Raw genomic sequence first — 27,781 nt, forward strand, 5'->3', positions numbered from 1 at the left:
AAAAAATATTATCATAATTAGTGTTATACTAGGTTATATTATTAAAAATTCATAAAAATATTATCATAATTAGTTTCTAAGTCATATCATTAAAAATTGTAAATATCATATCTAATTAAATCACGTGGAAGAAGAAAAGACAACGAGGGAGAGAGCGCAACGGGAGAAAGAGAAAGCGCAGATAATAAATATAGGACTGTGACGGGTGGGACAGAGAGAACTGCGTCCGACAATGAGTAGGAGAGAGAGGACAATAGGTTAAAGAGAGAACGTAACGAATAAGAGAGAGAAGGAACGAACCTTTTCCTTTATCATGGACGATGACGCACTTTCTCCTCTCTCGAACCCAGTCTGTGATGCATTTCCCCCTCCCTGATCTCCCTCCCCTCACACATTGTATACGTATACGCACTAACACATAGTTAGAATCCGCCTTGCTATCTTATTTATCTTTATGCTGAATGATCCAACGGCCTTAAGCTATGTTTATGCAGCTTATGTCATTTTGTGTATATAATAACCCTTGTGAACTTTCTGCAATAAGCTATTATATATTGTCAATAGGAAGCAAGAACTATCAACGTGAAACATGGGGTGGTATTCATAATCCGTTATCTTATATTAAAACTGTTTTAAATAATATCTTAAGATGTTAATAAAGTCCACGGATTGACGAATCTTACGATATCTTAAGACTGTACTTAAGACAGTCTTAAATGCAAGAATCAACTATGAATACTTGTTTCGCATCGTGAAATTGTATTAATCTTTTCTTCGACACATATTATAATGCATCTTAAATTCTCTTTTTATAGAAAAAAAAACATAAAATGTGTTAAATAAGAAAAAATTCAATACCAATTTCACGACGCGAAATAGGCCGGTATTCATAGTCGATTTTTGCATTTAAGATTATCTTAAATACAATCTTAAGATATCATTTTGAGGACTATATTAGCATCTTAAGACACTATTTAAGACATTTTAAAATAAAAACACCTATAAATACCGCCTTATGTTTAGCGTTTCACAGAGTTTGGTAATCCTTCCTCCTTATGAACAATCCGTAGACGGAGAGGATTTAGAGACACTATCTAACTGCACACATCATGTTATCTCTTTCACTATGGCTATGACTTAAGTTTTAAGTCTTAAATTATAAGAAATTGACCAATTTTCTTGTAGCATGACTTAAAGCTTAGGTAATGAGTTATTGTAGAATGCCCATTATTATCTACAGAAATGTCAAATCCATGAATTAATCGTTAAACAAAATTAAACGCTGCTACAAAAAAACATTTTCTATTCAGAGTTGTCACTGATCGCTGAAAAATACAGACAATAGGAATAAGAAATTTCAATCTATTAGAAACTGAGTACTCTGTGTAGAATGCATGTTTTCTGATATAAGTATTCTGATATAAGTATCTGTTATTCTCTAATTACAAATAAATGCTGAGCACAACTGTTATATAATGTAAACAATATATATGTAAACAGTATAACAATAACATATAGATTTTATAAATATTACATAATATACATTACTCAACAAAAAATAGCGAACACTTTCGAACACTCAAAATTGCGTAATATTCAGAACATCGTAACTCGATGATAATCATCGCAAAAAATGAAAAAAGCATTTGAACCCTTCTCTACTTTCGAAATCGATAATTGATTTCAATTTGATTAATTTTTTATGGAGATATACGGAGATATACAAGTGGATATCCGTCAAATCTGAAAAATTTTTACAAAGTGCTATATGATATTTCTTCACCGAGTTATTAAATGTCGAAGCAAAAATGGTCATCTTTTTGGAAAAATCGTACAACAGTCAACAAAAAAGCAAATTGAAGATAAAGATTCATTCTTTCAATTTCCATAAACCACATTTTTGTATCATTTTCACTTCATGCCATAGACCTTCATAAAATTTGTACAAAATTTTCAGATTTGACAGGTATCCATTTGCGTTCGTATAGTTCCGTAAAAGATCAATCAGATTGAAATACCTATTTTCGATTTCAAAAGTAAAGTTCAACCTTTAAATTGTTTTAAAAATTTCATTATGATCATTTTTGACGAAATTATTCTATCTTGAAGTTAAAGGATCATATAGAATTAGCATTAAAAAGGCCAAAATTAAAGTTTATGTATGTTCTCTGCGAAAAATGATTACGAAATGTTGTTCTATGAAAGTGATCATTTTTCATGCCAGATCTTTGTAAAGTTTATAAAAATTTTTCAGATTTGACGGATATCATTTGTATCTGTATATCTTCATAAAGAATCAATCACATTGAAATATTAAATCGATTTCGAAAATAGAGATTTTAAAGCTTTCAAATGCTTTTTTCATTTTTTGTCTGCGATAATTTGTCATCGTTATGGTGTTCTGAATATTTCGCAATTTTGAGCGTGTTCTAAAATGTTTTCTATTTTTTATTAGTAGTATATAATGTAGGTAAAGATTATCTACCTTCGATAATAATATAATATCTGTTATACAAATGTGTTACATTGAGATTATGTTGCCGTTACTTTACTCTAACAAGTACATATCAAAATAATGTAACAATTATATAATAATTATTTCGTAGCTATATAACAAAATATATTATATCAATATAATATAATATTGTATCATTTTTCGTTATTTTCAGGTTACATTGTAGCTATATTCCATGTTTGCTGCTATTAACTAAGTTTTAAGCAAGGAACGGGAAGCTACTTCTTAAAGTAACAGTTCTTAAAGTAACAGTTATTCGTTACTGCATAGAAAAAGTAACAAGTTACCGTTACTAATTATCGATTTTTAAAAATAACTCGTTACAATTACTCTTATTTGAGAAAATAATTTTTCGTTTCTTTTTCGTTATTTTTATAAAATCAATGATCACCAATCTCAATAGAGGCTTTCTAGTCTCAAGTGCTATAAGTGGCTTGTGTCCAATCGTGTGCAAAGTAACGATAAATGTAACTATAAAATTCGTTACCAAAAAAATTTAACTTTACCGTTACAGTTACTAAAGAGAAACTGTAACGCAGTACCAGTAAAACGTAAGTTAATGAAAAATGTAATTTGTAACTTAATTTCGTTACAAGTAACGAATTACTTCCATTCCCTGATTTTAAGTCATAAACCATAGAAAATCGATAAATGCAAAAAGCAAAAATTGCATTTTTTGTTTGTTGATAATTTATTGTAACTTTTAAATGATTTAACTACAAATAATACAGGTCGACGTTTTAAGACCTTTTTCTGCTATTTGAATAAAAGATTTCTAATGTATTTTCACGTGCGAAAATATATGAACACGAAATTCGGTAATGAAATTGCTCACGTCAGGTTTTTGCGAAAAGTGAAGTTAAAATCAAAATTGACATTTTTTTGTGATTTTATCTTATGATTTTTTTTTGCTAACAAGATAAATTTTTTTTTAATTTTTTTTTTCGTTTACGGCATCTTAAAGTGCCAACTTTTATCTTTAAAATATATTTTTTTCGCTGTATGTTTTTTTTTCACCGAGATAATGTGTAGTCACAAAGAAAAATGTTTTGTATCAAAAATGGTTTTGAAAAAAAAGTTTTAAGAATTAAAATATGATGATTGTAGTAGCAAGGTTTTTAAGATCATTAAATCCGAAATCAAATTTTAAATCTGAAATCAAATTTTCGAAATTTAAAATGAGAGGAGGATTCAATATGGCAGAAAAATTTGTTTAAGCAAAAAAAATTTTTATCACTAAAATTCGTTATTTGCGCTTTAATTTAATTTTAAAAACACAAACAAATTTTAATGATAAAAATTTTTTTCTTACAATGCTAACATTTCGTGAACATTGCCATTCACTTTATCAAGGCAAGAAGCCTGATACAATAGTTGGTATTATAAGAATGAATTTGGACACGGAAATAATCCGCGAAACGCATAATTTCTGTAAAGATACCTTATACATAGTTCGTATTTATGTTTTTGAAGTTTTACTATTAGTTTTTTATTTAAAAAATATTGTCCAAAAACAAAGTGGTTTTTTAGCTAACACTAAATATTCCTGAAATATTCGTAAAAGATGTTTCTAAAATCTCTAAAAAACATTTAAAGAATATTTCGGAATATCTTGAAATATTAATGTAAAGCAACATTCAAAAAACGGTTACAAATTCCATTTGTATATCGTTACATTCGAGAAATGGAATTCCGAGAATGTTCCATATATATTCCGCAAAATTTTAATTTTTTCAGCAATTCTAGGTCCAATCATCCCTGAATCACTTTTTCAACAAAATTGAACTTTGAAGAACACAATTCATGTGCTTTCATCTTGAAATTCAATTTTAACTTTAGGACTCTTTATAACTTTAGGGCTTCTTTCTCAAATTATTCTTGTTTACAAGTAAATGCTCTCTACCGCGGCCCTTTGTCGGCAAAGATGTGTATTGCTTGCTCGCTCGCGATTTTCATGATATATATAAGGAGTATTCATACAATTTTAAACATTTTATCGACATTTGTACATTCTGTGACAATTCATTTACTGTACCAGAATATTCGGCACTTTGGAAATACAAATCGTATTTTCTAAGTTGTGAATATTTAGCGTTATTTAGATGTTATTTTACATTAATATCGCTGGTCTTCTCCTAATAAATTAAACTAGCCGACGTGATTTCTGTTGTTTGAATAATAAATATTTCCGATTTTTGCACGCTGAATACGAATCTGTCAATAAAATTAATCTATCAAGTTTTTAAGAAAAATGTGATTAAAGGTGTCAAAATTAATGTTTTTTGCCACATTTGTAATTTTTTTATTAGCAAAGGAAATTTTTTCTCTACTTTCGTTTATGCCATCATATGCTTAAAGTGTGAACTTTTATTTTTAAAACATGTTTTTTTTAAATGTCGTACGTTTTTTTTTACCGAATTAATCTCTGCATAAGATACCAAGAAAAATATTTTGTGTCAAAAACATTTTTGAAAAAAATGTTTTAAAAACTGCGTGATGATTTTAATAGCAAGGTTTTTGAAGTCACTAAATCCGAATGTGAAATCAGTTTTTCGAAATTCAAAATGGCGGATACAATATGGATTCAATATGGCAGACCAAAAATTTATCATCGCAAAAATTTGTCATTTGCGTTTTAATTTAATTTAAAAAATGTTATTCACAATATTAATTTCGGAATTTTAAACATTTGTAAAAATTTAAAATTGTATTAAGTAAAAAAATTGTTAACTGGGCAGAATGTCTTGCATTCTGTTTTTAAATCCGTTTAGCTGTAAAAGGAACAATTTTGCAATCCTATGTTTCTTTCAAAGTGCATCAGTGGAGGCAGTCTATATTGGTAATCTATTCCTTTCTTATTTTTTTTATTTAAAAAATTTTTTTATTGATTTTATTGTTTTTATTGTTTAAATTTTTTTGTTTATTGTTTAAAAATTTTTTAGATTTATTCGAAATTTAAAAGAAACAAAAAAAACAATAAATCTATTAAAAAATTTAAAAGTAAGAAAAAATATAAAAGGAGTGCGATTTAGATTGCCTCCACGTGATGCTTTCTAGGAAACATATTGTAGAAGAATTGTAAAATTGTTCCTTTTAGATTTAAATAGTCTACAGATATAAAAAACAGAATGCGGGACCTTCGCAACCCAGTGAACAATTTTTTTACAATTATAATTTAATTTTTTAATTTTTTTACAAATGTTTGAAATTACGAAATTAGTACTGTGAACATTATTTTTTTAATTAAATTAAAGCGCAAATGATAAATCTTTATGATGACAAATATTTGGTCTGCCATATTGGATCCGCCATTTTGGATCCGCCAATTTGAATTTCTGAAAATCTGATTTCAGATTTAATAATTTCGGATTTGATAATCTCAAAAACCTTGCTTAAATCATTACGCAGTTCTTAAAACTTTTTCTTCAAAAATATTTTTAGCATAAAATTTTTCTTGGTGTGACTAGAGATTAACTTGGTGAAAAAAAAAGTACGACGTTAAAAAAATATTTTAAAGATAAAAGTTGACACTTTAAGATGGCGTAAATGAAAGTAGAGAAAAAATTTACTTTACTGACAAAAGAAATATGTCACAAATATGTCAAAAAATGTTAATTTTATATATTTAACTTCGCTTTTCTCAAAAACTTGGCGTAATAGAGCAATTTCACAGCCGGCTTCGTATTTAGTGTGCAAAGATACATCAGAAATTTTTACCACATTAGATGCTTTTTATTCAAACAACAGAAAAAAAGTCTTAAAACATTGGCCTGTGTTAGTACTACTAATTACTTATCAATATATTATAATATATATAATATATTATTATTGTTATTACTACTAATTATAGAGAGTGATCCAGAACAATCCAAGTATACCTGAAAAGATATTCCTAACCTAATTCTAAAACGATTTTTCTTTTATGGAAATTTTGTTCAAAGCTTATTTTCAAATTACAAGGAGAAATAACATATCACGGACCGCGTAGAGGAGATGACCAGATGCAGCACTCACGATCAGATGTGGACGCTTTACGCGCGAGGCGCACAGATCGGACGCATTCCTTGGCGGAAAAATTTCTATGCTAAAGTCAAAAACTATTCTTAAATACGCGATTTGGAAGTAGTCTGGCGTAGAATTCTATGCCAAACAACGTCAAACTATGGCAAACTACGCCAGTAAATATGTCTAATTATGCCCAAAAGTACGCTAATTACGCTAAAAATTGCGCCTAAGTACGCGAATGAATCATGGAAGTGATTTTGGCGTAAAATTCTACTCCTATGCCAAAAATTTACGCCTTCTTACGCAAAATTATACTCTAGTTTCGTAGATTTACATTATACTGTTTAAAGTAACATGATAGTATCTTAAATTCATTCGGCATCACGTTGCTGTCATAGTGGAGTTAGAATTTCATCGTAGCATGGGTACTTTAATATTAAATCAACTTTCCCTTACGAAAAAAAAACCTTCAAGTTTAGGAGTTAACATTCAAATTTAGGTGCTTATCAAAATTCAGTGTTGACCATCAATATTAGGTGTACGTTGAGTTTGACCAACATTGGATGTCAGTTAAGCGTTGAGCATCAATGTTGAGTGTCAGTTGAGTGTGACCATTAAATTCGGTGAATAGTTTAGTATATACACTATATACCGAATTTGATGGTAACACCCAATCGTTTATTCATGATATTCAATAGATGAGTGTAAATGGCTTAATAATCTTTGAGTGCCATTTTCAAAATTGAATGTAAGTGTCACTTGAATCTTTATAATTGAGAATTAACGCGAGAATTAAATGTTGAATATAGATGCGCCGCCAAATTCATTTATAGAAGAAATATATTTCAATACTATATGCTTTCATTTATGGAAGATTCATTTATGGAAAAAATATATTTTAATACTATATTAGAAGTATATTTTAATATTATATGAAACATTTTTTTGATAAATTTTATCTAGGCTTCGGAAACATTATTCGAGTGCTCCCATGTATCGTTTTATCCTTGTTCTCCAATATGAAACAAAGATAATATAAAACACAAGGACCCAGATGATGTTTCTAAACACAGCCTAGATAAAGTTTGTCAAAAAGATGTTTCACGCAGTTCTAAAGATGTTGAAGTCCTATTGAGATATATCACAGTTATGTACTAACATTCAGTGTTCTTGGATCATGGAAGCAGCAGTTCCCATACGATTGCAGTGATCAAGCACCGTTAGATGAGGTACAATATTGAATGGGTGATCGCTTAGAAAAATAAGGAAATTAATTCCCAAATGAGAGAGAGAGAGAGCGTTTTTTAAATTATAATTATAATTATAATTTTGTCGTGTGTATTTCAGAAAATGTTGCAAATTAATAATATTATTTTAGGAATAAAACAGATTTAATTAATTTTATATATTAAAGTCATTTAGTTTGATGGTTTTCTTTGGACATTAATCTTTAATTGGGTATAACTTTCAGTTGGCGGTCCAAAATTACACCCAAATTTAAGCGTTTTTTAAAGTATTTAATATTTAAATTTGAGTATTCTTTTTGAGTGTTTAACACTCAAAATTGAGAGTATTTTTTTATAAGGGTTGAAGACTCATTTCACATGCGAAATGCTGCGCTCCTTATATTCATTCCTAGGTGATTCTTATTTACGAGTTTATGCATCTCTGCCATGACCCTCTGTTGGCTGAATTGCACAATGCTCACGGATAAGTAAAAGTAATTTCGCGTACAATGGCGTAGAATGACGTACTTCGTCATAAACTAAAAATTAAAAGATAAGTATTGTACTTTGGCATAGTAACATTTACTTCAGGAAACAATTTTTTCGTGCAACGTAGATTGGCATAGTTTGATACACTTAGAAAAATGTTTTCTATCAACAAAATCTGTTACTTTTGTTTTGTTCAGTGCAAAATATTTTTGTTGATCTTACTGTGTTGTGCAAACGAATTTTATTTATGGTAAAAAAATTTAAATTATATGCATGCACGAAGTAAGCCGCGCAGAGCGCCGACAATCAAGCCGAATCGGATTCGTCGGGCCCATAGAGCATATATTATTAGAAGGGGAATGTTTATCCAAGCAATGAGTGAAAAGTGAGCAAAACTGAGAGACAAAAGATGTATATTTCCATCAGATGTATATTCCTGCTCAGTAACGTTTCTTTCGATAGAAGAGGATAGAAAGATATATTTCTGTCCTGCTTAGTAACTTTTTTTCTTTCTGCGCATGTGCCAAAACAGAATAGAAGAGGACAGAAATCTTCTGTCTCTCAGTCTTGCTTACAGCTCGACGTCCGTATTCCCTTTTCAGTAGTATAAGCTCTATGGTTGGACCACATCGAGTCTCACCGTTGGACGATATGCCCCAATTTTTCAATATGGTGGCAAGTGATCGTATCCAACGATGGACATTGCGACGAGGAAATTACTCGTGAAATGAGACCTGTTTGACGACGAAACATTGCACAAGTTTGAAGGTAACAATACAGAATGATATTAATAGTTCGGTTCTGGCGATTATGTGCAAAGTAATCTAAATCAATTTGAAGTTGGCCTTTTCTGCTTTATTTTAATTTGTGTTTTTCAGGATTCATAAACTCACAATAAATAATCGCATAAGAACAAAATATTTTTTGTTTTCTGCAGCATGTTTCTGTTTTCTGAGATTAGTGATTTGAAAAATCAATGTCGATATTGACAGATCGCTTAATCGTGGCATGAAATAGATGCCGGGAGCCATTTTTTGTCGTTGTTCCCTCGATTATGTCATTGCTCCAATATTGAAAATCTATCATTGAAAGGCCAACGACAGAAAACAGTAGTCGACGCGTAATATCCCTTTTGATCGTCAAGGGTACAGACTCCTTAGAAAATTCAGAAATGGTGGAAAATATCGAATGATCAATTCTGTAAAGCAAAAAATACGTAAGAAATAAAATTATAAATGTACGATTTAAAAATGTACCTAACAGTAATAAGAGTTCGACTCTGAGTGGAGTCTGTAAAATCGTATGAAGGTCAAATTGAATTTTTAAAAATTAAATCCCTCATTTCCATTGCATATTCTTGTAGCTTATTTCAAGAACTTTCCAAAACATATATTATAAAGTTTTTTTCGTTAAATTGTGGGAAAATTACAGGAAGGTCAGGATTTTTTTAAACAAAGGTATTTTATTCCGTGCCTTTCCCACAGATTGTCTATTAAATTGACTCGTTGATGTCTGTTCTTGCAGAACGCCTCGCAGGACGCTCGCGATTTGTAAGTCGTGTGTATTAATGCGCGGGGTTTTTCCAATGGCCGCGCTACATGGCCGTATGGGAATTAGGATTCGCATAGAGTATAAGGTTCAAAATAAACTAAAAATCCTATAACTCGTCCATCCTGATGCACTGACTGTCACGTACGCTTTTAAGGTTTACAAAATTAACAGAAATTACATTAATGATATACTCCACATTATAATATAAAAAATACAACTTAGAACTAATCTTATTTGCTAAATCGCTGATCTTAATTCTAATTGATTTGATCGCGTATTCACGTTTTCATCCGTTCTAGATTCCAGAAATATCGGTTTCAACGTATCGATCTGCGCTTAATACTTTACTCACAACATAGGGATTTATATTATATTTCGGGATTAGCTTTTTATTCGCACCAACAATGGTGTCTACGTTGATTATGTCCACATAATCACCAACTTGATCGTCGCAGTTTTTCGAGATTTATTGTATGTTTTCTCGTTTGCTATTTGTCTCTCTACTTTTACACGACACTGCTTCTCGTAGTTCGGCCAGATTTCGATCATCTTTTGTCTGACTATCTAAGCTTAAACGTAAATCGTGTATCTATCCTAATTGATCTAATCCGAATAACAGTTGGCTAAGAGTATTCCCAGTAGATCTGCAAACTGTATTATTAATTGCAAATTCAGCTTGACTAATTACTTGGTCCCGTTTATTGGGAGAATCACTTAACTTTGGTAGGATAGGTGTTAAAACTCGATTGATCTCTCAATCTGTTAGTACGCAGAGTACTAGTGGCTATCAGAACATGATCAACGTATTCTTTCTTTAAGAAATCCTTGAATTCACTTGGCGTGAATGCGCTACCTCGATCGCTTATGATTCGTCGTGGCTTACTGTAATATCGGAAACATTCCTTTAAATGTTTTTAAGCTTAGAACTCGTGGTTTTATACGGATATAATCGCAGAAATTTAGTGAATGTCTACAACAGATAATAAACTTATATATAACCTCGACTCATTTTTTCCAAGGGTCCGTAATGATCTATGTGATATGAATAATGATCTGTATTTAATGTGTATTTGAAACGATAGCTTTCCCTTCGGAATACTATGTAAATACCTTTCTGATCGCCCATTCGATGGGGAATATACAATGCATTTAAGATAATTCTTTATGTAACTTTTCACTTTCGCTTGCATATCGGGAAACCAATAGATTTTTGTAATATGCGTGATTACTTTGCTCGCTCCCACGTGCCTAATGTCGTCATGATACGTACGTATGACATTGTTTTTCATTACTTCCGGCACATAAAATAACAACTTGTTTTTATTGATTTTCCGATATATGATACAAGCCCATCTCAAGTTCATATAGCTTATCTTCACTCTTTTCCAATAGGTTGCGGATTTTACAGATCTCTGTATCTTGATCTTCTTGTTTTATAGATAACACTTCAAAAATATTTCCTACTAGTACTAAGATACTATTACATCGGCTCAGCGCGTTTACATGCACCATACGCTTAGCGATGTATTTGTACTGTTGTAGGAACATTGCTCAACGCGCGATTCTCGGATTAATGTTTTGTCTAGGATAAGACGGAAACTATCACAATCTGTGACAATTTTGAAATGAATGCCCGATAAGTAAACGTGGAATCTCTTAATCGCATATATCGGCTAGACATTCCAGCTCGAAGCTGGAGTATTTAGATTCCGTCGATATCGTTTGGCTGAAATACGATATTGGCTCTCTATCCTGCTGTTGTAACAGTATAGCACCAAATCCGTTCGCATCGCAATGCAATTCTGTTTTCGCGGCGTGACAATAGATCGCTAATATCGGATGATTAGATACATGCGCTTTTAACGCTTCGAAGGCTTTATCTTCTTCCGTGCTGAACTTGAACATGATGACATCTTTTTCAATTCATACAGCGGTTTCGCTATAATCGAGAACCTCGGAATATATTTGCGAAAGTAACTCGCAAGTCCTATGAAGCGCTGTACGTCTTTTATGTTACGCAAAGTTGGATAATTAATAACAGATTCGTTTTCCACGCTTGATTGAATATCATTTTTATCAATTAAATATCCGAGATACATAATCTGATCGTACAAAAAGGAGCATTTATCCATTCGAAATCGGAGTTTATGCTTCTGTGCGATTTCGAATACTCCTCGGAAGATGTCGAGATGCTCTCGCATTTTCTCGGTAGCTATAAAATCATCCACCATATCTCAAGATATCGTCCATATATTAAGACTTTACCTTTTCTGATCATTAATTTAAATATTTGATATATGTATCGTTGAAAAACTCTAGGGGCATTCGTGAGCCCGAACGTTTTTAAGTATTCGAATTGGCCTAGGGGTGTAATGAAGATGTATATTTAATCGAGAATTCAGCCATCTTAATGTGATGAAAACATTTTGCAAATCTAAACTAAAAATTCTCTTCCCCTTTAATCGATCTAAATGATCGTCTATCAATGACGTTGAGAAGTTATCTTTAATCGAGTTTTTATTTATTTCCCGGTAATCTACGCACAACCTCAAGTTATCATCTTTCTTCCGAACCAATACAATCGGACTTGCGTATGGGGAGATGCTTTCTCGAATTATACCTTCTTTATAGTAGTTATAGTAAATCGTCCAAGATGACGGCTAATTTTAATTTGTTGGCATGCGCCAATCCGCGCGCGAAAGCTGCTTAGTTGTTCATGCTTTAAGCATATATTGTCATTTCCGAAATGTTTTTCGCCAAATCCTCCTTCTTATTCAGCTATACATCTCGTATAAATCTTTTAAACTTGTTATTATCTTGTACGGAATGCTTACATTTAAGTTTGGCTCATTGAGTAATTGGTCAGTACAATCTATAAATCAGTATAAAATCTGTTTTCGGCAAAATTATCCGTGTTAAAATCCGTGATAAATCAGTTTCGTTTCGCACCTCAAACGCTCGATCAATCGCGATTTTTATTGCCTGATTGGATGTAAAACCCTTCCTAGCAACGCAGTACTACTCATCATTTCATCAGGCACAACAAAGAATTTAATATTGACATCAATGTTATTTATTTTAACATCTTTCAAAAATGCCTAATATTTTAATTCGCGAATTGTTAAGACCATTAATTGAAATCATCGTTCGTAATAGCGACAATTAATCAGCGCATATTCTGGTTTAAGGCTTATCGGCGACTCGGTGTCGATGATCACTACGCACAAAAACGGTTGTATGTTACCTTCTTTATTTGATGCAATATATGTTACAGATATCATGTACGGTTTGGATCCTACAAACGGCTGTAAGAGATTCATCTCGCTTGCTATTTTGCTCATCTTTCCCGCCGATTCGTCGGGTTGAGTGTCCATTGGTTTGCTCGCGGCGGTTCGCGGTTTCACGTACTTGCGCGATGTCCCCTCTCCTTGCAGTTGAAGCACTTAATTCCTCGGGGCGCTGGACTTGTCTCGGAGTGCTCGCTGCCATCTTTGTTTTCTCCTTCGGCTTTTTGTGTGGCGCTAACGGAATTCCGTTCTTTCCTCAGCGTGATATTCTCGAACGCCTCTATAAGATCGGCGGCATCCTTGAAACGGCTTGCTTGATCGCATAATCGTACATCGGGTATTCCCTCCACGACGTAATCGATAATTTCGTCTGTGTCTATCGAGATACGATTCGCCATGACAATTTTGTTCATTAAACGTCCTTTTCTCCGACCTGCCATATTCGTCGCTCGAATTCCTTTTTCAGAGCCATCTTGCTGTAACGATGGTCGAACATTCGTTTCATCTCTTTCATGAGATTCTCCGCACTCAATGTGCTTGGATTTTGAGTAGAACTAACTCAAGGCTTTCCTTTCAACTTCGAACTAACGAGCACTCTCGTAGCGTTATCATCGAGATTATATATGTCTCGCAGGAAATCTATCTGTTATTTCCAATTCCGGAAGGCGTTACTAAAATCGTCGAATTCGCTCAGCATATTCTTGAGCCTCTTCGGATGGTGATAACCTTCGTCTGTGCTAGGGCTTCCGCTGGCCGACACTGTGTCTCACTTGGTCTCACGTCGCATCAGTTCGATCTTACGTCGTAGAAGGTCTCTTTCGCGTTGAACGAGCTCGAACTCACGATCCGCGATTGAATCATTCCCGTAGTATTCTGTCGCGACTCTGTGACATAAAAGAGGCTTGGTGCCATAAATACATCTTCGTATTAATGCGCGGGGTTTTTCCATTGGCCGCGCGGGAATCAGGATTCGCGTAAAGTATAAATAAACTAAAAATCCTACAAAATAAATCTCCAATTATGAGGTTTAAAAGTTACAATAACACCGGAATTAGTTTTACCCAAAGTATTGGGTATTAGTTGTGTAGAAATTGCACGGTGCGGATTTATATTTCTTGTCTGCGTGCATGTGTGTGTATATTAGCAAAAGATAAAATATTTATTTAAAATATTCAAAATAATTGAATAAATATTTTTTTATTTTATCTTTCGTATAAACACACACACACACACACACACACACACACACACACACATACACACACACACACACACACACACACACACTTGATTATTTTAAAAATATTTTAGTGTTTCCAGATTTTTGAAAGATATATATATATATATATTTGATCAAATTAATTTTAGAGGAGAGCATTGACGTGATGTACACTATGCTTCCAAACTCGAAAGAAATTGAAACATTGTTTAGAAAAGCCGAGCCCAAGAATAAAATTTAGGAAAGCGGAGATTGACAACTTCAGTGAAGGGTTTGCCAGGTATTCTGAGATAAAATTGACTATGATGCCGTTAGATCCTGGAGAATTTTACGTTTTAGTTTCCTGAGAGGAGATGCTTTCGTCATTAAAGGCTTAGCCAAATCATTTGGATGTGAGCTTAAGTGTTCGCTATATTTCTGTATGTGTTAAAATATTTCTTCTTGCACTGTGGCTATTTCAGATCCCTGTGAAATTGTTTGTTGGTGATAAACCATGGAGTGTTGATAATAAGTCTAAATACTTTGGACTGAAATTTTTGAAGGGTTTTGATGTTAGAATTTGATTGTTCAGCCCACAGCTGGACACCATATTGGAGTCCATACTGGTTTGAGAATACAGCTAGAAAATGACTACAAAGAAATTTTTAACGAAGGTCTCCAGCTGTATAATGTTTGGTTTGGTCTTTCAGTTCGACTTCAACAATTAATAAAAATAAACAATAAAAAAAGAAATAATTGATAATATCTACCGTGCAATACTTGAGGATATTGAAATCAGCAATTCAATTAGGTAAACATAACACAAAAGTACATATGTATCTAATATTGAAATATAACACTTTTAACATTTTTGCTTTCAGACTCAAAAAATGTAACGCTACTGACATTACTGCCTGTGTCCATCATCTGCAGGAATAAGAATTGGAACAAAAGACGTGGAAACCATCTATTATAGAATCGATCAAAAGCTTCATATTACACGTGAAAGTCAGATTATAAAAATGTACATATGATATGTAATGTCTAATGATCATTAATTAATTACTAACTTTATTTGTTAATATATATAGACTTCTGGATTACTACAAGAAGTACGCGAAGAGATAAAAAAAAGGCTGCAAGAAGAAATTTAAATTTACAATCATATGTTATCACCATAGGAACGATTCTGGCTAATGTAGAGTAATCGTATAAATGTAAATGACACGTTGTATTTGATAGACATACCATTAAAAGCCATTGATATATGCTATAAAATTTTTCAAGTACTGCACGCCTCGTATCCACCTCAGTCTGAATAAGTGTGGCTCTGGATACAAACTTATAAAAGAATAACCAAATGGAACAAGCACATGAACTCAGTATTCAACTTAAGCATCAAACTAAGTAAGATTTAGAAAGTACGGAATCAGAAAATTTTCATTATTTTTGATAATTTTAATATTTATTTTGTGTTTGAGTTAGTGCGAAATAAACTATATTGCATTTCATGTTCCGATATTATATCGTGAGCTGTGAGCTGGAAGTTCCGGAAATTCCAATGTTATCAAATCATTTTAAGTTAATTCATCGATTCGGTATGAATAATCAGTACATTTGTCGATAAGAGAACTGCATTTGGGAAATTCATAATATTCATATTTTTAAGCAGCATTTAGAGAAAAAACATAAGTTGGGCGAATTCAGTGTCATATTATTCCCTTTAGTAATAGAATAATATTGCATCAAAGAAAAAATTTGCATGCAAATGCCGATGAAAATGATGAGTTATAAGTTGAAATCAATAAATCTAATTTGCTTTGTCAGTAGAATCCAAAGTTCATGTGCGTCCTTTATTCTGCAGCTTTACAGCAATAGCTCAATAATACGGCAGCACATTTAGAATTTTATTGAACTTATAGATCATCTCATTAAAGATTCCATATTATTTGAAACAAAATATGAAATAATATCAGTTCTAAATGAATTATGTAAAAGAAAAATCAAAGACATATTTACTGCGCTTGAAACTCTATTCCGTAATTTAAAGACTGCATAAGAGATTACACTACTTTGAATGCAAAGACTGCTATATAAACTTATATCATATGTCATAGGTCAATATAGAAAATAAATCAACAAAGTATTTACTATGATTCCAATAAATATGACAGGAGTCAATTTATTTCTATACGACTAATTGAATCTACAGAACAAGGAGAACTGTATAAAAAAATATATCTTCGATTTCCTGGAAAAATAGTGTTATCTCTTATAATATATTTTGATGAATAAAGTCAAATTTATAAGAAGGGCTACGAACCAGAAATACAAAAACAAAACAAAATAAATTATAAAACTTTAAATATTACAATACCAACGTTTTCGACACCGACCGGGTCATTTTCAATGCTAATAAAATTCTTGAAAATCTATCGTTTAATAAAAATTATCCAAAAATTATATAAATACATGTTAAATTTTGAAATGTTCGCCAATGTTACGTCCAGCGGATTCCCACGATTCTTTTCTTTCATGAAAATCTGGAATTCGTTGAAATAAAAAGACAGCTGCGAATAATGCACAAGTTGAGTATTATAGCCTTGACAAGATTAAAAATTTTCTTTTCCCACACTAAAAATTAAAATGAAGAATCCAGCATCTCTTCGTAAATATCGTTCCGAGATAAACTAAAAATCACGAGCGGCGGGACCAAAAGGATATCAAGTTTGTATCTCTCAAACACTGCGGTTAAAATAATAATAAATATATCATTGGAAGCGTAAGACCGGCGCCAAGATACCTTTTAACGGTCAAGTCGCGGACGATTCTCACTAAATCTAAGAAGACACGCGACGCTCAGGGATAAATTCTGGGTCTTATGCCGAGATCACACGCCGAGTGCACACACTGCACGTGTGCTTTCTTGACGCGCTGCAGCGAGCGTTTTCCCATAAATTTTAAGGTCATAAAATTTAGGAAAACACTTTTCCACACTACAGACTCCGGTCAACATCCTTTCTTCCTTCAAGATCTTGACCAATCTGAGAGCAAAGAAAAATCCTACTACTAGTTAGCGATACTTATTACATCAATCCAAATTGAAGTAATCAGAGGCGATTAGTATAAAAATCGCGGTTCCACGGTCCTCAATTTTTCTCTCTGAGTTTGGGGAAGTTATAGTTGTCGGAACCTTTGAAAAAAGACTTCGATTCTCGAAGCCTTTTTTCTCCAGTAGAATCAGTACAAAACCATATTATCAACTATAATAAAGACAAACGGCAATGCTTGATCGAGGAATTTGAATGATCGAAGCGGACCTGACGCCCAGCATTCCACAGTCGACGGCATCCTCTCTAACGGTCTCTGGCCACCTTATTCATCGTTATCGCCAAGTAGTAAATTTTGATTTCGCTGCAGTACACTGGGTGATCCCTTCTCTTCTTGCATCGGTGCTTCCTTACAGTCCCCTTATGGTCCGGAGTCTGACCACGACCGATCTAATAATTCGATTCCCGTTGCGTTCAGTCTCAGCTCCATATATGCGGAGCTTGGACGTAACACAAACAATGTATAATAGTTCTTTAGTTCTTCTCAATGATGTGGACTCCACGAATAAGTAAGGGCATGTTTTCTATATGTTCGTGTAAAAAATTGTCTTGTTATAAAATGTTATCCAAAGATAAAATTTTCATTGTATAATATTAAAAGCATTCCAGAAAAGTAGAAATAAATCATAAAAGGATCTATAAAGAGACTCAGAAAGTAACCATAACAGTTCAAGTTCACATAATTGTGCAACTGTGTAATTAGCAATATTGTATAAATAAGTATCTTCTTGTGAACACTTTAACTTTCATTGAAAGAAAAAAAAAATAATAACAATCGCTTATGAATTCCCTTCTTATAATTGAGCGAATTGCAATCAGAAGAAAGATGTGCAAAGACTATGTAGTGTCTCAACCAAGAATATGTAACTGCAACACAACAATAAAAGGAAATTAATAGAAAAGGAAGATGCCCGATGGAAAGGAAATAAGAATAAACAATTAAGAGGGAGAATGGTATGATGTTAGAATATAATTCCAACAATGAATCCGTATCATTTTGTTTATTAATTCCATGGTTTTGCCTTTTAATATGTACCATGTATTTTCGAAATTAACCTTTTATTATATTGTAAGAAGGTGCTATATCCCAAATTTTCACGTGTTCCATTTAAAATTATGACCCTTCTCTGGGTGAATATACGATGATTAGAGATAACTGATGGAGACTTATTCTCTTAATGTTGGAAACATGTTTATGCAATCGCGTCTTCAACTGTCTCTTAGTTTAGCTCATAACTAATGTCATAGTCATCGCATAGAATCTTATAGACAACATTTTGATTGTGTAAAGGTTCCAGCTGATTCTTTTTTATTAAACTTTTTAAAGTGTTCGGAATAATATAAGCTAATTTGCAATTGAACATATTTGCAAGCGGTGAAAATTTTTCAGAAATAGATTTGATGTATGGAACGGCAAAAAACTTTTCTTTAGCTTTAATGATATTAGTAGTAGTAATCTTATTGTAAATATGAAATTTAATTCTGGATCGTACAAAAAATTAATTGGATATCCATTCTTCAATAGAATATTAATGACGTTCATTAAATTGTTTTTTTGGAATCGAGGATGGCAAAAGCGAACAATTCTGTCTATGAATCTGTAGATAACCCCTCTCTTGTGACAAACAGGATGCTGTGAATTGAAGTTAAGGAATCTGCTAGAGAAAGTAGCTTTATAGTGTACGTCAAAAACAAGTTTCCCCTCTTCAATAATCAACAGCGTGCCTAAAAACTTCTATTATCTTCTTTGTCTTTCTATTGTCCATATCAACTTCCACAGTGCAGTCTAATATGTAAAGAATTAAATATTCCCAAAATATCATTTACTCTCAGATGGGGCAGCAAAAATAATCGTCGTCCACATATCGAAAATAAAATAACAACTGACAAAGCAATCTTCCAATCGCAATTTCTTTCAGATCTTGCATAATCATATTAGCAACAATAGGAGACATAGGAAAAAGGTTGTTTATAGAGTGTGCTATTGAAAATAAAAAATAGAACCATAAGAAAAGCTATCAAAAATTCATCTAATGGTATTTTGGTTTTCCTTGATATAAATTCCTATCTTCTGACGACACTTTTATGGTAACAAGACAATTTTTTACAAGAACATATAAAAAAACATGCTCTTACTATTCGTGAGGTCCACATCGTTGAGAAGAATTAAAGGACTACATTGTTGGCGAGCATTTCAGAATTTAACATGTATTTATATAATTTTTATTAAGCGATAGATTTTAAGAATTTTGTTAGCATTGAGAATGACCCAATCGATCGAAACGTTGTATTGTAATATTTAAAGTTTTATAATTTATTTTATTTTGTTTTTATATTTCTGGCTCGTAGCTTTTCTTATAAATTTGACTTTATTTATTATTATCGAGTCTTATTATCTTTTATATTTTATATTTTGATGAATTTGAAGTAAACAATCTCTTGGTGCACATACTGGTACATAAATTAGGGGTTATGAATTTTTCTTTATCGTGTATTCCATCGAAATTCCAGTCTAAGGTCGATAACATATTTTTAACACTTTTATTTTGTAATTCTGATAAAATTGAGTTTATAAATAGAGCTGCCTTTTTACCACTTCTTAATGAATTAAAACATATGGAAACAAATCCAATTTATGTCCGTAATAATGTTGAAATTATTATGTCCTGCATTGTAGTAATTGAAGACAATTTAGATGTTCATGAAATTTTCTGCTTTGGCCAAAGTTTCAACAATAATTATCCATACAGAGTGTGCAAAGTATACAAAAAAATATGCATACGCAAATATCTGAAAATACTGATCTAATTCGACTCGTTAATGAATATGAAAATGACATACAAATGTATCAAAAAATTGGCATTGTAGAGAATTGTATTTTTAACGAATTACTTTCTTTTTCTTTTAAAAAATATTTGTGTCGATATTATGCATGATATTTTTAAAAGTATTTGCTGATATGATTATTATCAAAAATTTTTATTCAGTTTATTGAAAAAGAACGATTATTTACATTCGACGAACTGAATATGAGAATAGGGGGAGGGGGTCGATTTTGGTCCTGTAGAGTCAGGAAATAGACCTCCGTCTTTAAAATATGAAAAATTAAAAATGTCAATGTTGGGTTTCTCTGCTTCAGAATGACTTTCTGTAAGTACTTTGGAATTATTATAGGTGATGAAGTGCTAAAAAGTAACTCATATTGGTACTTATACATTTTATTACTAAAAATTATTGATCAGTTTTCTATGTATTCCATTACTCTTCAAGATACAATATACATCGAACATCATGAGATATACGTATATTTATTCGAAGATTTGAAGCTCAAGCATCATTTCGCTGCATTTATTCTGGCATAATACGTTCTGTGAGATCTTTAATTAATCTTTCATGTATGCGAAATATAAGCCATTCAAGATTAGTGCACATTGTGGCGGTTCCTTATGCCGCACAAGACTGCCACCTGCTCGGCAACAAGTCGCGGCACGCGTGTGCAACGAAGCGCGAGTACCGTAACTCAGCCCCTAGAGGGCTGACGCGCCTAAACGAAAATTCGCGCTCGAGATCCATCCGGCGGGAAATATAAGGCCTGCCGGAGTGAAGAAAGACGCGCTCATTGCACTCCTGAACACGTGTTTAACCAGTGTAGCTATCAAGCTGAAACATTTCGAGACGATCGAAAGTCGTCTATCGGCCGAACTACAGCTACTCAGCAACCTGACAGCAGAGGCACTACCCAGCAGTAGCTGGGCAATAGAGGCGCCGCCCAGTAGCAGCCGGACAGCAGAGGTGCCGATCAGCAACAGCTGGACCGCAGAGGAATCGTTCAGCAGCAATCCGGTAGCGGAGGAGTAGCCCAGCCTCGCAGAGAAGCAGCCTGCAGGCGCGGCCAGAGAGGGAAGTAACGAACGCCAGTCACTCCGCGCTCGCCGTCAAGTGGAGACTCATTCGCTTCGATTCATCGCAGCGTCTGAGGTTCACACGACCGCCACGAGTACTCCTCAGCACGTGGAATTGCCGGCTCCGGAGATATACGTCGCCAAACTATCTCGCCATTCTGGCCACCGTCTCACCGCTGCCTGTGACACCGCTTAGGACTATCACCGGCACACAGACGTCGGGGAACGAGTGGGAAATGTCACAGAAGCTGAGGCAAATGCAGCTTTCTCCGCATACGCCGCTGGTTTGGCGAAGGAGAGTTATCTTCAGGTCACTCCACCAAGGTTAGCTGCAACAACAACAACGAAAGCTGGGGCCCCGCTAAGTGAACGCTGCAAGCTGCCAATTTCGTTTCGCGAAAGTTCGCGGTAGATATCGCGTTACAACGGCTCTTTTTAGGGCCATACAAAGTACCACAAACAGTCCTCTACCTGCATTGTACATAGCTAGTATAAATACATTGTAAATAGTCACATCTCGATCTAGTCACTCGACGAAATCCTTCCTCCTTGTGAGAATAGCTTGCGCGCTACCGGCGATAGTCAAGCCGAAAGCGACGGCCGCACACGCACAACATCGCCGTACACTCACAACACCACCGTAACAGACGACTGCCATATACATGTTTCATGTTCAAGAATAAATACATTAAAGATATTAATTTTAAAGCATCAATTGATACTAAACAATAGGTTGTTTAGTAACACTGGACTTGAAATGCATATTTAATTTGATCCTGAAATTACACATTCACAAAGTTCCTAATTTCTTACTGCTATCTTTTATTAAAATATTATCGTCCTATTTCTTGGATTAACATTAATAGTATAGTTTACAAAAATACTCTAGTTCTTAATATTTACGTTGAAGATAATATATTTTCTATTTTTGGTTTGGTTTGGATTTAATCCCTTATTATTATAGTTTATTTAGATAATAAGAAAAATGTTTACTTTTTATTTCAAGAAATGACTGTATCGTTTAATAATCATATTAATGCGTTCGAAATGCAAATTTTAGGTTCATGGTTAACAATTCCGTATGCTTCTTTCCATAATCGAGCAATAGTTTATATGCATAATGGTTGTGGAAAAGTTTGTATGCTTAAAATACATATAACATTTTATACATATAAACATTTTATATGGTAAAAATTCGCAAAATTCTATAATCCATATGATCCATAAAAATAAAATTTATAGTATATAATTTGAGACGATATGCGATAATATAATTTGTTCAAATATGATATTAAATTATATACGATGAAATAAGCGTTTTTATGGTGATTAATTGATAACTTATGTCATATAATTGTTTTGATTAAAAACATGATGTAATAATGTATATAAATTTACTATATATTCGGATACAAATTATTTCAGTTTAATTAATTTTGGGTAAATCAATTTCGAAACAAAATTGTATGAAATATATATTGTATTAATTGACTCATTTCATTTATATGAATTGTACTGAAATGGATCAAATGGATATAGATTTCAGTAATTTTCAACAATTTTAACGATTTCCATCAGGATAAACAATCAAAATATTTTGTTATGACAGCAAACCTCAATTATTTGGTATTTTCAACCAATCGATCAGAATAGAAAATCAAATTTTGTTATTGCAACAAAATGTAAATTACGACAACAAAATTCAGGTTAACAAAATAATTTGAAATAATTGTTAATAAAATAAAAAGTTGATCATGTATTGACAAACAAATTTTGTTATCGCAAAAAATTTTTGTTGTGACAAAACATTTTTCTGAATGAAGTTATTTCTGTGCCCAATTATCAGATTATAGAGCGTAATTTCGCGTAAAAAAACATAGAATTGCATATTTTCTTGAAATACTACAAAATAATAAAAATTAATTTGGCGTAGTTCGGCATAGAAACGCATAGTTCAGGAAGTAATGATTATTAGTTGCGCGTACTTTGGCGTACTTTCTATGCCTAATTAGGTCTAAGTACGCCATTTTACGTATCTCACATAGCTTGGCGTAGTTTCTATGTTTAATAACATGATCTTACGCCATAATCATAGAAGTAGAAAGGCATACTTTTTGGCATACTTGGCATAGAAATTTTTCTGCCAGGGACAAATTTTTACACAATTTTTATAACAATACTATCGTTCTCACCTTTCCCTTCTGACACGCTATTTCTTTATTTTTTACAAATTTTAAATATGTAACTTTCATTAAATTATAAATTAGAATAATGAGACTGAAATGAATATCGAACCCTTTGAGTATCGAATTGTTTTTTAATTACGATGAAAAAAATATAAAATTGTTAGAAATGTTTTAAAGAGCGAAATTAGACAATAATTAGTGAGTTAAGTATTATTAAACCATTATTGACATACAAGTCATACAATTATTTCAATATGATGAATTCTAATTCTCTTTTCTTACAATTTAACTTAATGAAATACTTGTTAAACTTAATTGAGTAAATGTTCTTCTTTATATAGCCATGCCTAAACGATTTCCAAGTGATCTTGACCCTCAAGAAGGTCAAGATCATGAAAACGTTTTTCTTAATAAGACAGTTTTTCAACACAACATACACATTCCAATATGAATGTATAATATTTTATTTATTATTTGACGATATATAATTTAATGGATATAAAGAAGCCATTAATTTAAAAAATTGCGGTAGTCTGTCATTAAAATCATTTTTTAATTATAAATTCTGCTAAATAATGTTCGTAATGTACTTCTCGTACACCAAATCGTGATAAAGAACGCAGAACGCATATTACGCCATAATCTAATCCTAATAATCCATGGTAAATAAATAGTTTATAAGATCTTCATAATTGTAAGTTAAATGAAAAAAATTATGGAGTAACATCTTTGCTCTACCAAGTCAAACAAAGGACTGTTATATTATAATATACAACGTGTTCAAAAATCACTTATTATTCATAAAAATGTTTTCATTAATAATAATTTTAATGAATAACGATACGAATGTCAATGACCTTGATCTTCTTGAGAATCAAAGTCAAAGTCAAGACTCGGAGGTCATTTGAGGTCGGCTATGTAAAGGGGAATATTTATTAATTTCTCTAATAATTTTATTTGCGCTATAGCACTCGTAGCATTTATTACTTATAATAAGTTTTATAAGAAACGCGATCGTGCTTTATGGCAAAGAGTTTTAAATGTTTAAAACAAATACATTTTAAAAGCTTATTATTATCTTAATTATAAAATTGTTATTATTTTGTAGATGTTCAATGATTCCATTTTGCTCTAGCTTGAAACAGACGGAGAAATAAGTTTGGATGCATCGTAATAGCTGTGCTCGATACAACTGTTTACTGTAAATTCACTTTCATCAAATATTAATTACCCTTTAACCTCGATTACACTTGATAAAACAAGGAATTTGTTAATCGATTTATCAGTTAATTATTAACAATCACAAACAATTGATTATTCGGCGATTGAAAATCACACGAAGAAAAAAACACGTGAGTCCGTATACAAGCATAGTCACAAACATACTTTAATTAAGTCTAACAGGTATTTCAGTACATTAAATTGTAAGAAACACTTTTAGAATTCAACGTACTGAAATAATTGTATGATTTGTATGTCAATAGTTTTAATGCTTAATTTTATAACGCTTATCGTACGTAATTATTATTTAATTTCGCTCTTTTACAACATTTCTCTAATAATTTTATCAGTGTAATTAAAAAACAATTCGATACTCAAAAAATTCATTTCAATTTCATCATTTTAATTTATAATTGAATGAAATTAGCATATTTAAAGTATGTGAAAGACAAAGAGATGGTCTGACAGAGGAGAAAAGGAGAATGAATGTGTTTTTATAAACGTGTGATGCATCCGATCTGTATGCGCGTAAAGCGTGTCTAGAGATCCTATAATCAAAGTTTGGCGAATGTGGACCAAAAATGGCGGATAGAAAAAGATAACAGATATTACTTTCTCGTACGAATGCATGTCCAAAAAGTTAGAATATGTGACAGACAATATGTAAAATAAACCTGAATAAATCAATCAAGTTGATCAATTGATTGTGCAATTGTAATTTGTTAATTTTCTTTTTGTCTGAGATTTCGAATCGATTTCTAATCTCTTTGACACAGGTTTTATTCATCTGCTTGTAGCTATCTATTTCTTTCTTTTCTTCGCACTCGTTTTTTAACAATGTACGAAGTTATCCGAAGAATATGGAATGGAGCAAGGTTGAGAACCAATCAGAAATTGCCCGCTTTCATCAAACGCTGATTATAGGGTCTCTATCCGCGTCTAACCGAGCATCGCTCCCGTTTCTTCGCGGTCCGTGATATGTTAATTATTTCTTCTTATAATTTGAAAACTAAGGATAAAATTTTCATAAAAGAAAAATCATCTTAGAATTAGATCAGAAATACGTCTTTTCAGGAATACCTGAGTTGTTCTGGATCACCCTATATAATTATTAAAAATATGTTTCTGCATTCAAAATGCTTACCCAGGTGGCAGTGAAGATAAAATTCGAAAATCTCTGCAGACCGATATGGGACTGCCAATCTCAGGTAATTTGTCAGTCGTATTCGGCGAGCCCGTAAGAGCTGATGAGGATGACGGAGAAGTTGAGGACGCGTCGCTAGTTCTCTCGAGACCACCGGAAGGTGATCGGCCGAGGAGCAGCGGCGTAGCGCTTCCTAAACCCAAGCATCGCATTCTCCACGCATCCTGCAGCAATTGTAACCGAGCTTGCTTTCTCCACTTTGCCCGTCTGTTTTGAAACCATACCTGTGGAGAAACCGCTATCTTGATCATTGATTTATATAAATTTCATTCTCTCCCTTTCTCACAAGAAGAAAAAATGGCAGAATATTAGAATTGGGGAACATGAATTATTGTTGCATCTGAATAAAAATAAAAGTCGAACGTATACGTACATATGTATCTATTACATAGTTTATAGTTCGACTTGAAGATATTCGATTAATTCGACTAATAATTCAGTTGCATAATAAAAAAATTTTTCGAATATCATCAGTTGTCATATAGGTTTATTTTATTTTATTATTTCTAAGTATCTCAAAAAAATGTACATACTTTTCGAAAGTGATTAAGAATAACTTCATATTGAGTAACTTCATATTGAGATCTGAATAATAAATTTTAAATGAATTCCAACTTTTAATCATTTTATAATTCATATTCGTCGCAATAAACAAATTGTGGAAATATTGCACAATATGATATTATAAATATACTAGGTGTATAACCTTAAATCCGCTATATGCTCATAGGTGACATTAGTGAGTGTACAAAGCTACTCTGCACACACAACATACTTTTTTTTATGTGTTTGACATTTGTCAACATTAACCAGTGCACATCATCAGCAATTTCATACAACAACATATATTTTTTCTTTCGTAATCATGTCTAGTTTTTGCTAAAAAAAAAAGCATATGCGGGAAGCTTTGCTTTTCTGTTTCAATTTGAAGAAATCGGCTGCCGAATCGCATCGAATGCTTGTGGAGGCCTATGACGACAATGCTTTATCGGAAACAACGTGCAGAGATTGGTTTCATTGGTTCAATGATGACAATTTTGATCTGAGTGACAAGAAGCGTGAAAATCGGCCTAGGAAGGTTGAGGACTGTCAATTGCAAGCTCTTTTGGACGAGGACGATACCCAATCGCAAAAAATGCTTGCCGAGCAATTGGGCATTTCTCAAGCAGCCATTTCCATGCGACTACATGTCATGGGGAAGGTTCAAAAGATCGGAAAATGGATATCGCATGAATAGAACAATAGGGAGATGGAGCGATGCCAAATTCTGCTTGCCAGACAAAAAAGAAAGTCGTTCCTGCATCGGATTGTGACAGGCGATGAAAAGTGGATATATTTTCAGAATCCTAAACGCAAGAAATCTTGAGTTGATCCCGTCCAACCATCAACATTTTCCTCAAGACCAAATCGTTTCGGACGGAAGACGATGCTGTGCGTTTGGTCAGGAGGGTGTCATCAATTATGAGCTGTTAAAACCTGGTGTTAATGCTCACCGTTATCACCAATAACTGATCAAATTGCATCGTGCTCTGCGTGAAAAAAGGCCGCATTATCGGAAAAATCATGACAAGTTGATTTTCCTCCACGACAACGGACCATCGTACACGTCAACAATGATCCAAAACTACTTGGAGAGTACTTAACTGGGAAGTGCTACCCCATCCAGCTTACTCACCAGACCTGGCACCTTCTGACTATCATCTGTTTTCGTCGATGGGCCACGCTCGCTGAGCGGCACTTCGATTCTTATGAAGATGTCCGCTTGATGAGTGGTTTGCCTCGAAAGATGAGGAATTTTTTTGGCGTGGTATACACAAATTGCCCGAAAGATGGGAAAAATGTATAGTTAGCGAGGGCAAGTACTTTAAATAAATTTGTTTTTGCTTC

The 27,781-nt window shown here is 32.8% G+C and overlaps 1 protein-coding gene across 1 annotated transcript in view; it reads right to left on the minus strand.

Annotated features, from left to right (window-relative positions):
- LOC108687825 overlaps window positions 1–27,781 on the minus strand; it is a 79,837-nt gene that overhangs the window by 42,662 nt on the left and 9,394 nt on the right. Inside the window, exon 2 of the mRNA XM_018193811.1 lies at window positions 25,835–26,118. Within this exon, the coding sequence (XP_018049300.1) occupies window positions 25,835–26,118 (284 nt within the window). The remainder of the gene's footprint in view (window positions 1–25,834; window positions 26,119–27,781) is intronic.

Source organism: Atta colombica, unplaced genomic scaffold (assembly GCF_001594045.1).
Source record: "Atta colombica isolate Treedump-2 unplaced genomic scaffold, Acol1.0 scaffold218, whole genome shotgun sequence".
Classification (NCBI taxonomy): domain Eukaryota; kingdom Metazoa; phylum Arthropoda; class Insecta; order Hymenoptera; family Formicidae; genus Atta; species Atta colombica.